This window comes from Myotis davidii, unplaced genomic scaffold (genome assembly GCF_000327345.1).
Source record: "Myotis davidii unplaced genomic scaffold, ASM32734v1 scaffold2929, whole genome shotgun sequence".
NCBI lineage: Eukaryota > Metazoa > Chordata > Mammalia > Chiroptera > Vespertilionidae > Myotis > Myotis davidii.
In genome coordinates, this window is record NW_006299494.1 from 17,374 (window position 1) to 30,620 (window position 13,247).

At 45.1% G+C, this 13,247-nt stretch overlaps 1 protein-coding gene across 2 annotated transcripts in view; it reads left to right on the top strand.

The window, feature by feature from the left end:
* PDPK1 (3-phosphoinositide dependent protein kinase 1) overlaps positions 1-13,247 on the top strand; it is a 55,287-nt gene that overhangs the window by 1,927 nt on the left and 40,113 nt on the right. For both annotated transcript variants that reach the window (XM_015571427.1, XM_006775197.2), the window contains exons 2-5: positions 2,580-2,622; positions 2,892-3,029; positions 7,860-8,004; positions 8,878-8,975. In XM_015571427.1, the coding sequence (XP_015426913.1) occupies positions 2,580-2,622; positions 2,892-3,029; positions 7,860-8,004; positions 8,878-8,975 (424 nt within the window). The remainder of the gene's footprint in view (positions 1-2,579; positions 2,623-2,891; positions 3,030-7,859; positions 8,005-8,877; positions 8,976-13,247) is intronic.

The window sequence follows — 13,247 nt, forward strand, 5'->3', positions numbered from 1 at the left end:
ACCCCTTGCTGGCCTGATCACCCCACTGCCAGCTTGCTCGCCCCCAGCTCCCCCCACTGCTGGCCTGATCATCCCCAATTGCCCTCCCCTCCTGGCCTGATTGCCCCTAACCGCCTCTGCCTCGGCCCCGCCACCATGGCTTTATCCAGAAGGTCTTCCAGAAGGTCTAATTAGCATATTACCCTTTTATTAGTATAGATGTTATCATGGCACTGTCAAGTCACACTCAAGGTAACTCTTTTTTGCTACTTGAGTGAGTACCTGTTCCTCCAGCTGGGGTGCACAGTCTAAATCTGTGCATTCATAAAAAGGTAGCTCCCATGTGACCATGGTCTCCAACATGGGCTCAGCATGCATTGTGCTCACAGCAGGGTGGTGCTTGAAGCCCCTAATGCAGCAGGATTTCTGAACAGTGAGTCTTCCTTGCCTGGCTTTTGTGAACAAACCTTGTGTGAAATTTGTTTTCCTTTTCTCTTTTTACATTTATGAAATATTTCAAAATGCAAAGAACATGAAATATTTTAGCTCATTTATGCTTTCAATGTTGTTTTAATTTTTGCTGCCTTACGCTTTTTGTTTTAATCCTCACCCGAGGCTATTTTTTTCCATTGATTTCTAGATAGTGGAAAAAGAAAAAGAGAGCCCTGACTGTTTTGGCTCAGTGGATAGAGTGTTGGCCTGAGAACTGAAGGGTCCTGGGTTTGATTCCGCTCAAGGGCATGTACCTTGGTTGTGGGCTCGATCCCCAGTAGAGGGAGTGCAGGAGGCAGCTGATGTTTCTCATCATTAATGTTTCTAACTCTTTATTTCTTCCTCTTTCTCTCTGTAAAATCAAAAACTATATATTTAAAAGAGAGAGAGAGAGAGAAACATCGATGTTAGAGACACACATCAATTGGTTGCCCCTACTGGGGCTGGGGTACCTGCAAACCGAGGTACATGTCCTTGATGGAGACTCGAACCTTTGGTCTGGGGGCCGACACTCTAACCATTGAGCAAAACCGGCCAAGATTCTCTTTATACTTTTAATTTGTATTTTTTAAAATTAGCAGTTTTTGTTTAAAATATGAAAGAATTGTCTCCTTAGAATAAAAACCTTCAGGCCTAGCTGGTTTAGCTCAGTGGATAGAGCACTGACCTGCAGACCAAAGGATCCCAGGTTCATTTCTGGTCAAGAGGCACGTGCCTTGGTTGCAGGCTCCTCCCTGGCCTGGGCCCTGGTCAAGGCTCATGGCAGGAGGCAACCAATCGATGTGTTTCTCTCATTGATGTTTCTCTCCATCTTTCCCTCTCTCTCCCACTCTCCCTAAAAATCAATAGAAAAATACCCTCGGGTGAGGACTAATAAAAAACAAAATAAAACAAAAACACTTCAACTGTGAGGATAATCCCCAGTCCTTATGGTACTTAAAGATTCTTTTAGGAGGATGAAGCTATTTTGAAGAGAACCTTGGTATTCCTTCATGGTTTCTTACAGCGGTCCAGTAAAAGAAGATTTTTCTCCTTTCTCAACTTTTTACTTCATTGGACATTTATTTTTACTGGAAAATAAGGACTTATTTGTGAAATTCCTCCATGTCTGGCCTTCTGAGGCTGATCTTGATGTCCAGATTAGTTCTGTAATCAGCCTGAGTGGTGTGGGGGTATGTGTCAAGTCGTGTCCTGTCGAAGAGGGGCACTCTCTGCCCTGTATCCATAAGGAAACCTGCATGTGAAATACTGAATTTACACACAGCAGAAAGATGCCATCACTATTTCCTTCAGAAAGGTTTCCATTTAAATATTAGTACTCTTTAACAGTTCTTTTTACTTACATAGCTAATGCTAATCCTGTGAAGAAATTGAATATTGCATAAATGCATAACCACCTCGGGTTTTCTTGTGTAGAAAGGCCCTTTCTGTGTTGTGCGATGCCCCATTGACACTCTGTCCCTCAAATAGAGTTTGAGCACCAGACTCAGGTGTACCACAGAGAGGACACAGCGTGGAGTGTGACTGCACCTCTGATGAGGGTGTAGGACTCCCAGGAGGCACTGTCCGCAGGCCACTGGTGATTTCGTTTCCTGTGCCCTTGATAGCAGAGATGGTATTTATGGTGTCTGAGAGCAGCATCAAATGAGATGTATGGTAACAATTATTTGAAAAAGCCTAAATACAGTATGACTTTTTGCAATGAACATATACTGAGGACATATTCTTAAAGTTATTTTTTAAGACATTCCTAATACCCACTTGTGGAGGTATTATTTGTTGCTTCTTCCTACTTTTGGGGAGGGTGACACAGGTCTAGATGTTTCTGCGAGTGCACTTCACTGTACAATGGGAACTATTGGCAGCTGATGAAGAATCTTCTGGAAATAGTAGAGAGAGTTATGTGTTTGCTGTTAACTCTTGGAATGAGCTAGCTTCGTCATTGACATTCAGCCATATTTGTTAGCACAGGACCAAAAATATTTAAATGTAATTTTACAATGGGGGTGAGGTAGCCTGTGTGATTGGTTGCAGGGTAACTTGTGAGACTCAATGCCCTGGTTACATTTGGTGTTTTTTTCTCTTTCCCCCTTTTTTTCCCAAACCAGGTTGTCCTGGCCCGAGAACTGGCAACCTCAAGGGAATATGCTAGTAAGTACTAACTCCAGCAATCTTTGTCTGGGATGCAGAGACAGTACACTTCTGGGCACATGGCCACTCGGCACTGCCCAGCGCTTGGGGGTTTCTGTGCTGATTTTAGAGGAGAAGACACTGTTGGTCTGTCTTAGAGACTATGAAGCCAGTAGCCACATTATGTGAAAAATTTGAATTTATGCCAAAAATTTGAACTTTATGAGTTGTGTCTTTAGTGTTTTCTTACCGTTTCAAATAATAGTAACTTGCTTCTCTCTTACCTTAAGTTAAAATTCTAGAGAAACGTCACATTATCAAAGAGAACAAAGTCCCGTATGTAACCAGAGAGAGAGACGTGATGTCGCGCCTGGATCACCCCTTCTTTGTTAAACTTTACTTCACGTTTCAGGATGATGAAAAGCTGTGTATCCTTTGAACAAAGAGTTCTGAAATCACACAGTGACCCCTATTAGTTTGGCATCATGACAACATTGTTGTTTTTACAAGTAGTCCCTTCTCCTGAAAAGGAAAAGGGCTGTATATTCTAAATACAAAGGAATTCATAGCATGGCTGTGGCCCCCTGGGGTAACTTCTTGGGAGACCATCACAAACATTTTTTAGATTTTTTTTGTATTGATAAGCATTGTATATAAAGGATATTTATTATTTTAACCCCGTGGTTGCTATACATTTATACAAAGGCTTCCCTCATTCCTCTTATCAGCATTCTTGGAGTATCTATCAGGTGTCAAGTCCTGTGCTCAAAGCAGGGAAGTGAGAGAGGAAGAATGATCTTGGGCACCTGGGGCTCCTAGAAGGTGGGCACCTATCTGACTTCTAGGTTTGGTTGGAAGGGACATGTTTACCAGGCTCAGCCCCCAGGTGAGAAGTTGAGGGAGTGACCCATAGGAGCCCAAACCCTTTCTCCCTATACATAGATGCTGTCCTCTCCCTGGGGTCTCCAGCCTCCCTCCTCCTGCTCCCTATGGAGCCTGCTCTCGGTGCCTTTTTTTTTTTTTTAATCTCTGATCACCCAGTGCTTCTGGCTCTTCATGGCTTTGCAGCTGCATCTCCATCAGAGATAACATACTTGCTGATTCTTTGCTTTATTTGAGGGCATCTTATGTTCCCTGACTTCTCTAACTCTTTTACCTTTGCTTAGGGATAAGGGAGGCAGAGTGGACCGCACGTCTCTGTCATACTTGGGCCTGCCCATCATGTAGCCAAACTGGCCAGTTTTTCCTCACTTCTCGGTCCCTTCACTGAAGTTCTTCCAAACCGATACTTCCCTCAGCCCCTGTTTGCCTGGTGACTGTTCTCAATCTCAGCAGATGCTCTTGGTTTCTCCTCAGCCATGGAGTTGGTTAAGAGCTTGTTCAGGTTTAAACCTCAGTCTTTGTATTTTTTCTTGTCTTCAAGGTCTCCAGAGCCCCTTCCCCTCACCACACCACTTCCAAAGTTGGTCCAGTACCTTCCCCATCTTCCATTCTCCCCGGTCAGGCTTCCTTTCCCCTCCCTCTCTATACATAGATTCTTCTGGGTTAAAATTTTGCTCAGTCCTGTTCCTCTTTTAACACCATTTTCTGTCTTCATCAGCTGTCAGCTGAATTTCTTCTTTTGTTTATTGAGAAGTCTTTGGTGAATGCTGGGTGATGGCAATGTGCTGGTAAATGAGATGAGGGCTTTGTCTTCAGGGACCTTAAATTTCCATGCAGGAGTTAGGTCTAAAACAGATGATCAGTACCTAAGGGACCAAGAGTAGTAAAGCCAGGTAAGGGAGTGTTGGAGCATGCTATTGTTTTAGCTGGTGGTCCAACTTGACAGTGTCAGGCAGAGACCTGCACAGGGTTAGGACAGGAGCATGTATGTGTGGGTGGAGTGAAAAGGCTGGGCAGGGGTCAGCTCTTTGAGCTTCAGAGGCCTGATGAGAATTTTGGATTTTCTTCTAAGTGTGGCAGGGAGCCCAGGAAGGTCTCCAGCAAGGCAGCTGTTCACTCTGGCTGCTGGTTCAGTGAAGGTTCTTCTAAGTAAACAGGCGAAGGAGAACGGAGTCAAGGTGGCTCTCAGGGGTGGACCTCAGAACCTGGATGCGCAATGGTGCTGTAACTGAGCTGGAAGACTGGAGAGAGGCCAGGCCAGGAGTGGATGTCGCATTGGCATTTGACATATATGTAGTTGTTAGCTGCTAGAGCGCCAAGAGGGCTGCTGGGTGACTGCCAGCAGAGCTCAGGGGAGGAGTCAGGACTGGCGTAGCAGGCTGTCCAGCCACTGAAGGGCACTCAACAGGGGAAAAGGTCTGAGGCTTGAGCGTGGGCCACTCACATTCACAGAGATTGGCACTTGGAAGGGACTCTTTTAGAAGGCAGCGGGGAGGGGGTGTTGCTAGTGAGTTGAGAGGACAGAGACCCAGGGGCCACAGGACCAAATGGTTTCTGAAGAAGGGTGCTGCAGCCAGGCCAGATGCTGCCAAGTGGTCAAGTGCATGGGGCATGGACCTGACCTATGCATTGGCCCTAGTGCAAGTTGTCATTGTTAGTGGCAGTTTGGAAGTAGGAGGAGGGTTTGGGAGAAGTGAGGAAATCAGCGCACAGCAGATTCTCTGTAAAGGGGGGCAACAAAGTGATCTAGGAGCCAAAGGTATGGGAGGTGGAGAGGGGGTTCCTCATTGTTGTTTTGTCTCTGCACCTGGTTCCATCTATTCTTGTCCCTATCTCTTTGTTGTCATGCCATGCAGCAGCCATTAATGGCTTCCTGAGGACATTGAAGGGTCCTCTTTGTGTTTGTTCTGTGTCTGTCTCACCTCTGAGGCCACCTTGACCCCTTTGCTCCTTATACTCCCTGGGACCCATGTGACTATGCTCCTGGAGCCTGTGGGGATCTCTGGCTGCCAGATTTTCTGGAGGCCTGGGCCTGGGCTTTCTGTAGGCCCATTGGACAATGTGTCTTATTGGTTGGGGGCTCCAACAGATTGCACACACTTGGCTTTATATTCTCCAAGGGCCATGTGAGGTGTGATTAGGTGGTTCAGAGTCTAGATGAGTGAGCTTGCTGTCTAATTTTAGATGGGATTGGCCAGAAGAATGCAGGTGGAGAGGACTCTAGGGGACTTTGTTCAGTGGTAATTGTTGCTCTTAAATTTTAAGGCAAATGCCAATGCATGTGAAGGCTGTGAGGGCATGCTTTCCCTCTGACAGGAGTGAAAAGAGGGACTTCTGCCTCAAGTTGAAATCCTTAGTGGCATACATTGTATTAAAAGAAAAAGAAAAGAAAGCTCTCTGCCTGAAGAAAGCCCCAATATGCACACCACATTCTCTTTAGCCATAATTTACACATTGAGGAGACACTGGAGCGACTACAGGGGCAAACTCCCCTCAGGACAGGTAAGGCAGAGCCTGGGGACACCCCTGTGGCAGCCTGGAAACCAGGGCTCTGGACAGGGAGCCAAGCTCCAAGACGCTGCTGAGCTCAAAGCCACCCTTCCTCCCAGGCTGCAGTGATGCGTTTCCCTCCATCCCCCACCTGCTCATCTTTGTGTGTCCTCTCTTGCAGCTTGGGATCAGGAGCAGTGCACCTAGGCCTTAGGAGGCTGGGCTTCAGTCCTTTCCCTCCTTGGCTTTGTGACCTTGATCAGTTGGGTTGCTTAACCTCTCTGAGCCAGGTTCCTCTGCAAAGTGCAAGCTTTGGGCTCACCAGGCTCTGCAAAAGGCCTGAACTGTGCTCATCCTTCTGGGAATGTACCCACTCCATGCACTAGAACAGATTTCCTCAGTGCCCTGTGGCATTGGCTTTGCTAAAGGAGGTAGGATGGGAATGGACTAATGAGATCTGAAAAAGTATTTCTGGAGATGAGAAATGTGTGTGATTGGAGGGACTATGGGCTTGGAGCTGTGATCTTCAACATCTGTCATATTCAAAACCTGTCAATCACCTTAGCTTCACAGCTGAGCACAGAGCTAGAACTATATCTTACATAGGAAATAGGAACAGTCAGGCAAGGAGCAGAACCTGTGAAGCAGGAAAAGGTGCTATTACTGTGGCTGTGGCTGAGCCCCTGTGGGATGTAGGCTCCTGGGATACCGCGTTCCTAACTGATGAAGCTCCTTGGCTAGTCCAGGTGAGGCCACCTACTCAGGCAGCGCTGAGCTCCTGCTTGGGTTTGGGCAAGCCAGAGTCAGTCTGTAGCCTTCCCTGTGGAGGGGGCAGAGCAGGACAAGGAGGGAAGGGGGCCTGGTTGAGACCCTTTGAATTCTTAGAAGTAAGGTTTGTTTTTTGCCTCAGGCTCCTGTTAGATGTCCTAGTTAGAAGGGTTTGGGTGGTCACAGGTGGGGCTGGATTCAGGGTAGGTTTGGGCAGCCTTGGATTGGATTGCCCTCACTGTACTGCAGCGTTAGGCTCCTTCTTGGTGGGAATGGCAGTACCGTGGCAAACAGAAACGAGATGGAATACCCTGAGCACAGGCCAACCCTTTCCTGTCCCTAGCTGCCAGTGGTGAAGTACCTGTAGATTTCCATTAATAGGACATATGTTTGGTGCTCCTAGGAGGAAGAAGTTATATGGGATTCATTTATTTTTGCAACCATTAGTCCTTTTTGGAAAACGGAAAATAGATATAAAACATACCACACTGTAGTGGTGTCCAGAGGAAAGATGACAGTTTTCCTCCAGTCTCTCCCCAGTGGGTGCCTAATAAATAAATTGAAGCAAGAAGTTAATAAAACGGCATTTCTCTTATAAAATTTGTCACTTTATACTTGGAAACAGCATTCATTTGAGAAACCTTTACATGAATTGGCTCTTAGCACAGCATGTGGAATAAAGCAGGTGCTCAGTAAATGTATACACATTGTGCAAGTGTGAAGACTGGATTATGATGGAAACATGCCCCCTCCCCACTCCCATTCACACACCTTGGCTGAAGCCTGCAAAGAGGCATTTGACTGCAATCTCTAGCAGCTTCCCTTCACTGGGGCCACATGTGCCATCTGGGCCTGTGGGATCCAGAAGGATCATTGGGCTGAAAGGCTCATGTCATTGTGTTCTTGGTGAGAAACTTATCCTGGGCCTGGCCCTGGAGCTGGGGTCTGGGATTCTCATTGGCCATGAGTCTGAACATGGCAGAGTCTGACTCGAAGAGGGGCAGCAATCTTGGGCCACAGGTACTTTCAGTTTTCATTAATTTAAAAATTGTCTATTGGGTTAAGGTTAGTTTTTTAAAAATGATTTTTTCATTCTTCCTTAACTATGCAATATTTAGATTTTGGCCTTAGTTATGCCAAAAACGGAGAACTACTTAAATACATTCGCAAAATTGGTTCATTCGATGAGACGTGCACCCGATTTTACACAGCTGAGATGGTGTCTGCTCTAGAGTACTTGCATGGCAGGGGCATCATTCACAGGTACCAAGCTGAGGGCTGGGGCTCTGTGCTCAGGGTCGGGGACCGCTGTGGTTTATTTACTGGAGGGTTCGATGCCTGGTGAAAACAAAGAAGAGTTCACATCACCCTGACTTTGAGAGCCTCACAGACCTGCAACTATTAGGTGAAATTATGTCTTTTTTTGCCAGGCTAACAGTTTTCTTACCCATCTTGACTGCTGCTTTTATTTTGTCACTTATGGCTTTTGTGTGTACTTTCTTCTGGTCTTGTTTTCCATGACTTTCTGATAAAGTCAAATTGAAAGTATTCAAATAAGCTCTTTTTTAAAAATTTATTTGAGGGAGGGAGGGAGGGAGGGAGAGAGAGAGAGAGAAAGAAGGGGGGGGGAGAAAGACATCGATTTGTTGTTCCACTTATTTATGCATTCATTGGTTGCTTCTTGTATGTGCTCTGACTAGAGATTGCACCCACAACCTTGGCATATCAGGACAATGCTCTAACCAACTGAGCTACCTGGCCAGGGCTTTTTTTTTACTGACTTTTAAAAACTGGACTATATATAAATTAAGTTGTACAGTGTGATAGTTTGATTTCCATATTTTGTGAAATGATTACAATAATAGGTATAAAAGCTATTTTATGGGTTAAAATGATAAATTATATTTCAAAAAAGTTTATTAAAAATAATAGATGGAGTTTTGAAGTGATGTAATTTGAATGTTCATTATATGCAGTTGCTATTTGTTCATTGTGAACTTTAGACTTATATTCTTGGTTGTTAGTCTATAAAGATTAGCATTAACCAGTTTATTTTCTTTTTGGCAAAATTTAGAGTATGTAATAACATTGCTGTTTTGAATACTTATGTCAAATATAAAAAATCTGCTTTCACAGGGACCTGAAACCAGAAAACATTTTGTTAAATGAAGATATGCACATCCAGATCACAGATTTTGGAACAGCAAAAGTATTATCCCCAGAGAGTAAACAAGGTGTGTGAATGCTTTATTTCCAGCCGATCCTGCTTAGTGTTTAGATCAAAAACAACCTTTTCGAAATTCAGTGAATTGCATTGTGTTCGTGTGGTGACAGATGTTTGTAATATCTTTGTTATTGTAAAATAGATGCTTGAGTTTTCACAGGGAAAGCTGTATGCCTGGTCTAGTGGGTGGGGTGGGAGGGGCTTCCTAGGCTGCCTGTGGTTGGTCTGCCCAGTCTTGAGTGGGGGTGCTGGGCCACCAGATGCTTTCTGCATGTTGTTGTCATAGGTCCCTTTGAGCACTTTTGAGTGCCCTGTGGCTCACCCTCCATAGTTGTAGAAGGTGCTGGGGTGCCACATTTGTTCCTGGTCTCCCATGCGAGTATATGGGATCAGTATGGTCAGCTTGCAGCTCTTCCTGTTGGCACTGCAGTTTGTAACTGGGGGTTGGGGGGGACTATTCCTCTATCCCAGTGCCTGCCAGCTTTCTTTCTCCTTACTTCCTGTGTGCAGCTGCAGTGGTGGCCCAGGCACACCCATTATAGTGAGGTTCTACAGAATCACAACAGGGATTGATTTTTACTTGGTCACATGCATATTTCTGATTGCAAACCGTCCTAATCGTTGTTCCCCTAGGGCAGTGTTCGGCAAACTCATTAGTCAACAGAGCCAAATATCAACAGTACAACGATTGAAATTTCTTTTGAGAGCCACATTTTTTAAACTTAAACTATATAGGTAGGTATATTGTTATTAACTTAATTAGGATACTCCTAAGGCTTAGGAAGAGCCACACTCAAGGGACCAAAGAGCCGCATGTGGCTCGCGAGCCACGGTTTGCCGACCACTGCCCTAGGGTGATTCTTAGCATTGGATTATGTATTGTGACAGCTCTATCACCTAGGAGGAGTTGCTAACTTGGGCCAGAAGAGTGTCCTGGATGTCCTAGCTAGCCAGGGGTCATCTTGGCAGGGGCTCTCACTGTCCTAAGGTATTTGTTGAATGGAAATTGAACTGGAAGCATAAAGAATGGCTATTTTACTTCTGAAAATTATTGTCAAGTGTTAACGTGGAGAGAAGATAAAGCCCTTTATAGTGAGGTTTGGGGGAAGCTAAGGGCCACTGTGCAAGTTAATAAGTGACCTTGAAAATGAACTTTGGGTTTTAGGACAGTTGTGACTGTCAGAGCCACCCTGACCCAAGAGGCTGTCGCGGAGACCTCCATATAATGCACACATCTCTCTGCCATGAGAGGAAGACCTTGATAAAAAGCATAAAAAGTGCTTGGGCTAACGGATATGCTGGGTATAAATACAGTGTTTTTTGGCAGAAAGATTCAGACTAAAGCATCCACTCTGCTACAGCTACTCTCTTGTAGAAAAGGAAAACTATGAGTATTACATAGCAGTGGGGAGGAACTTGGCTTTTTAGAAAGTCCTCTAGCTCAGCTGGGCTGGCCCCCTCTATCTTGGGCTTGAATTGCGGCTGGATTAAACACCGTGTTGGACGTCCATCCACTGGGCTGATGCCTGGGGTCCGCTCATCCCAGCCAAGTGCGGGTAGAGACACAAACCTATGCTGCTGGGAGGCCCCTGTGTGCCTGGCTGGGTCCATGGGTTTCCTTCTGCAAGGTGCCTTATCTTTCCTTTCTGGGTGTTTTTCCAGAACAGTGTCCTCAAACAGAGGGTTCTTGTGAACTTTCTAGTTAGGATTCAGTTAGTGCTTTGATCTCTGCGCAAACACTCATTGAGTCCCCAGCGTCTTCGATTTGGGAACCTCTGTGAGGATCCTAAAGCACCACCCTTTCAGGACTGAAACAAAACTTGGAATCATGGGATATGCTGTTATTTCTCAGCAAGTCTTAGTCCTGGCCTCACTTGCCTGCCTTTTGTAGCTGCCTTTCCCTCCTTCCCATTGAGGATGGGTGGTCTCCCACCTGGAGATGCACAAAGCCAGGGAAGTCCTACTGGCACTTGTGAGATGCCCCCAAAACCTTTATCTGTTCGACCTATGCATATTACATAGTAATATTTTAGGGGCCAGTAATCATGTTTTTATGGACATGGTATAACCCATAACCATAGCATTGTTCATGACAGAGGTGAACCCAACAGGAATTGCTGTGTCCCCAAATGTTCTTGTTAGGCTGCTTATCACAGTCTGTGTTACTTCTGCCATGGGACCTTCCAGTCATTCTTGAGAGCTGCCCACCTTGGGGTCTGCTTTGTCCTTCCTTCATGTATAGTTCCTTCAGAATCTGATATTTGATACAGGCTAGTCCTATTGCTCTATAGTCATTGAAAAAATACAAGAATTTAAATGCATTAGTGAAATAAATAAGCATGCTTTTCTTTCTTTCTGGAAGCAGGAGGCTTAAAGTCCTTATGTTACAAACCAGGGAGAATTGCTTGTATATATAGATGAGTTGGCTTTTTTTTTTCCTTCCTAAAGAAAAGGGAAAAGCATACATAATTATGTGAATGTTTCATTTTAGTGAATTACTCTCATTTTCTGTTTGAAGTACTTTATTTTTTTTTTAATATATTTTATTGATTAGCTGCCTCCTGCACACCTCCTACTGGGGATGTGCCCGCAACCACAGTACATGCCCTTGACTGGAATCGAACCTGGGACCTTTCAGTCCGCAGGCCGACGCTCTATCCACTGAGCCAAACCAGTTGGGGCTGTTTGAAGTACTTTAGAATATATTTCTGTATTAGCTTTTAAAAAAACAAACACCAAAAACTTTTGTGCAGAGATGATTTCCCAAAAACACCTTAAAACTTCTAGAAGGAAAGTGTTGGTGGGAGTTCTGATTCTTTAATTGTGCACTAAGCATGTTCCCCTTCCTCCTGGCAGGAGGCAGGTTGTCTATCTTCACAGACCTTTGTCCCAGTAGGTTGCTCCTGAAAGGGGGTAAGCCCTGCATCTCCCTCGCGCTGCTGCCTGTTAGGTCAGAGTCGCCTCCCTGTCTATAATGGGCAGGGGTGGGATACAGCAGGGACTGTTGAGGGCATACGGATTGATGAACAATTTCCGGCACAGAGGACTTGTGACTTCTGACCTTGCACAAGGGTACCACAGACATAGCCGGGTGAGGACAGCTTAATCATGTCGAGTAAGCCCCTTGTCTGTGGCTGTGTCTCTGGCCTTTGCCCCCTTTGCAAAAGGCTTGAGTTTCTTGGAGACCCTGGAGGTTCAGACTTGGGGTTTGTGTCTGGAAACCTGTGTCCTGAGCTATGTAGGCTTTTCTGGTATACAGCCAGATGTGGAGGCTTCACTCACCAAACAGGAGGAGTGGGTCTGCCAGTATAGGTTGGAGGACAGCTGGAGGAGGGATCCAGGGGAAGGCTTCAGAGCCGAAATCATTCTGTGACTTGCAGTCTGTTGAAGAAACCAGGTCATTTGTCTTCTAACGTTTCCCGATTACATCTCTGTGGAGTCATGTAGCATGCGCCTCTCTGTACATCCTGTAAATGAGCAGTTGGTGCTGGCCACTTTGATCACATTCAGGTTCAGTTCTCACACACCAAAGTCTGGTGGTGGTGCCTTCTTTATTAGGAAGCATTTGCTATTCATCCATTTCTCTCTCTATGTTGTCAACAGCCCTTTAAAACCATAATGGCTTAGATCAGCCGTGGGCAAACTAAGGCCCGCTGGCGGATCCGGCTCGTTTGAAATGAATAAAACTAAAAAAAAAAAAAAAAAGACCATACCCTTTTATGTAATGATGTTTACTTTGAATTTATATTAGTTCACACAAACACTCCATCCATGCTTTTGTTCCGGCCCTCGGTCCAGTTTAAGAACCCATTGTGGCCCTCAAGTCAAAAAGTTTGCCCACCCCTGGCTTAGATCCATTAATTCAGTAGAGAATAAAAAATGATTATAGTCTAATTCTTTTATTCCTAAGATGGAATTCTTCTTTAAAGAGAAATTTCCCCAAGCAACTATTTCCTTAACTAGTAGTATTGATAGTGGAGGAAAAACAGGATAAATGCTTGCTCTTTCCCCCTTACTTGCCACTTTTGAAAGTCATAAACTGGCTCACCATCATCCTCCAGTAATGACCAAATTCTCAAAAACATTGTTACCGCCCTCGCTGGTTTGGCTCAGTGGATGGAGTGTCGGCCTGCAGATTGAAAGGTCCCAGGTTCAGTTCTGGTCAGGGGCATGTACCTTGGTTGCGGGCACATCCCCAATAGGATGTGTGCAGGAGGCAGCTGATCGATGTTTTTAACTCTCTATCCCTCTCCCTTCCTCTCTGTAAAAAATCAATAAAATA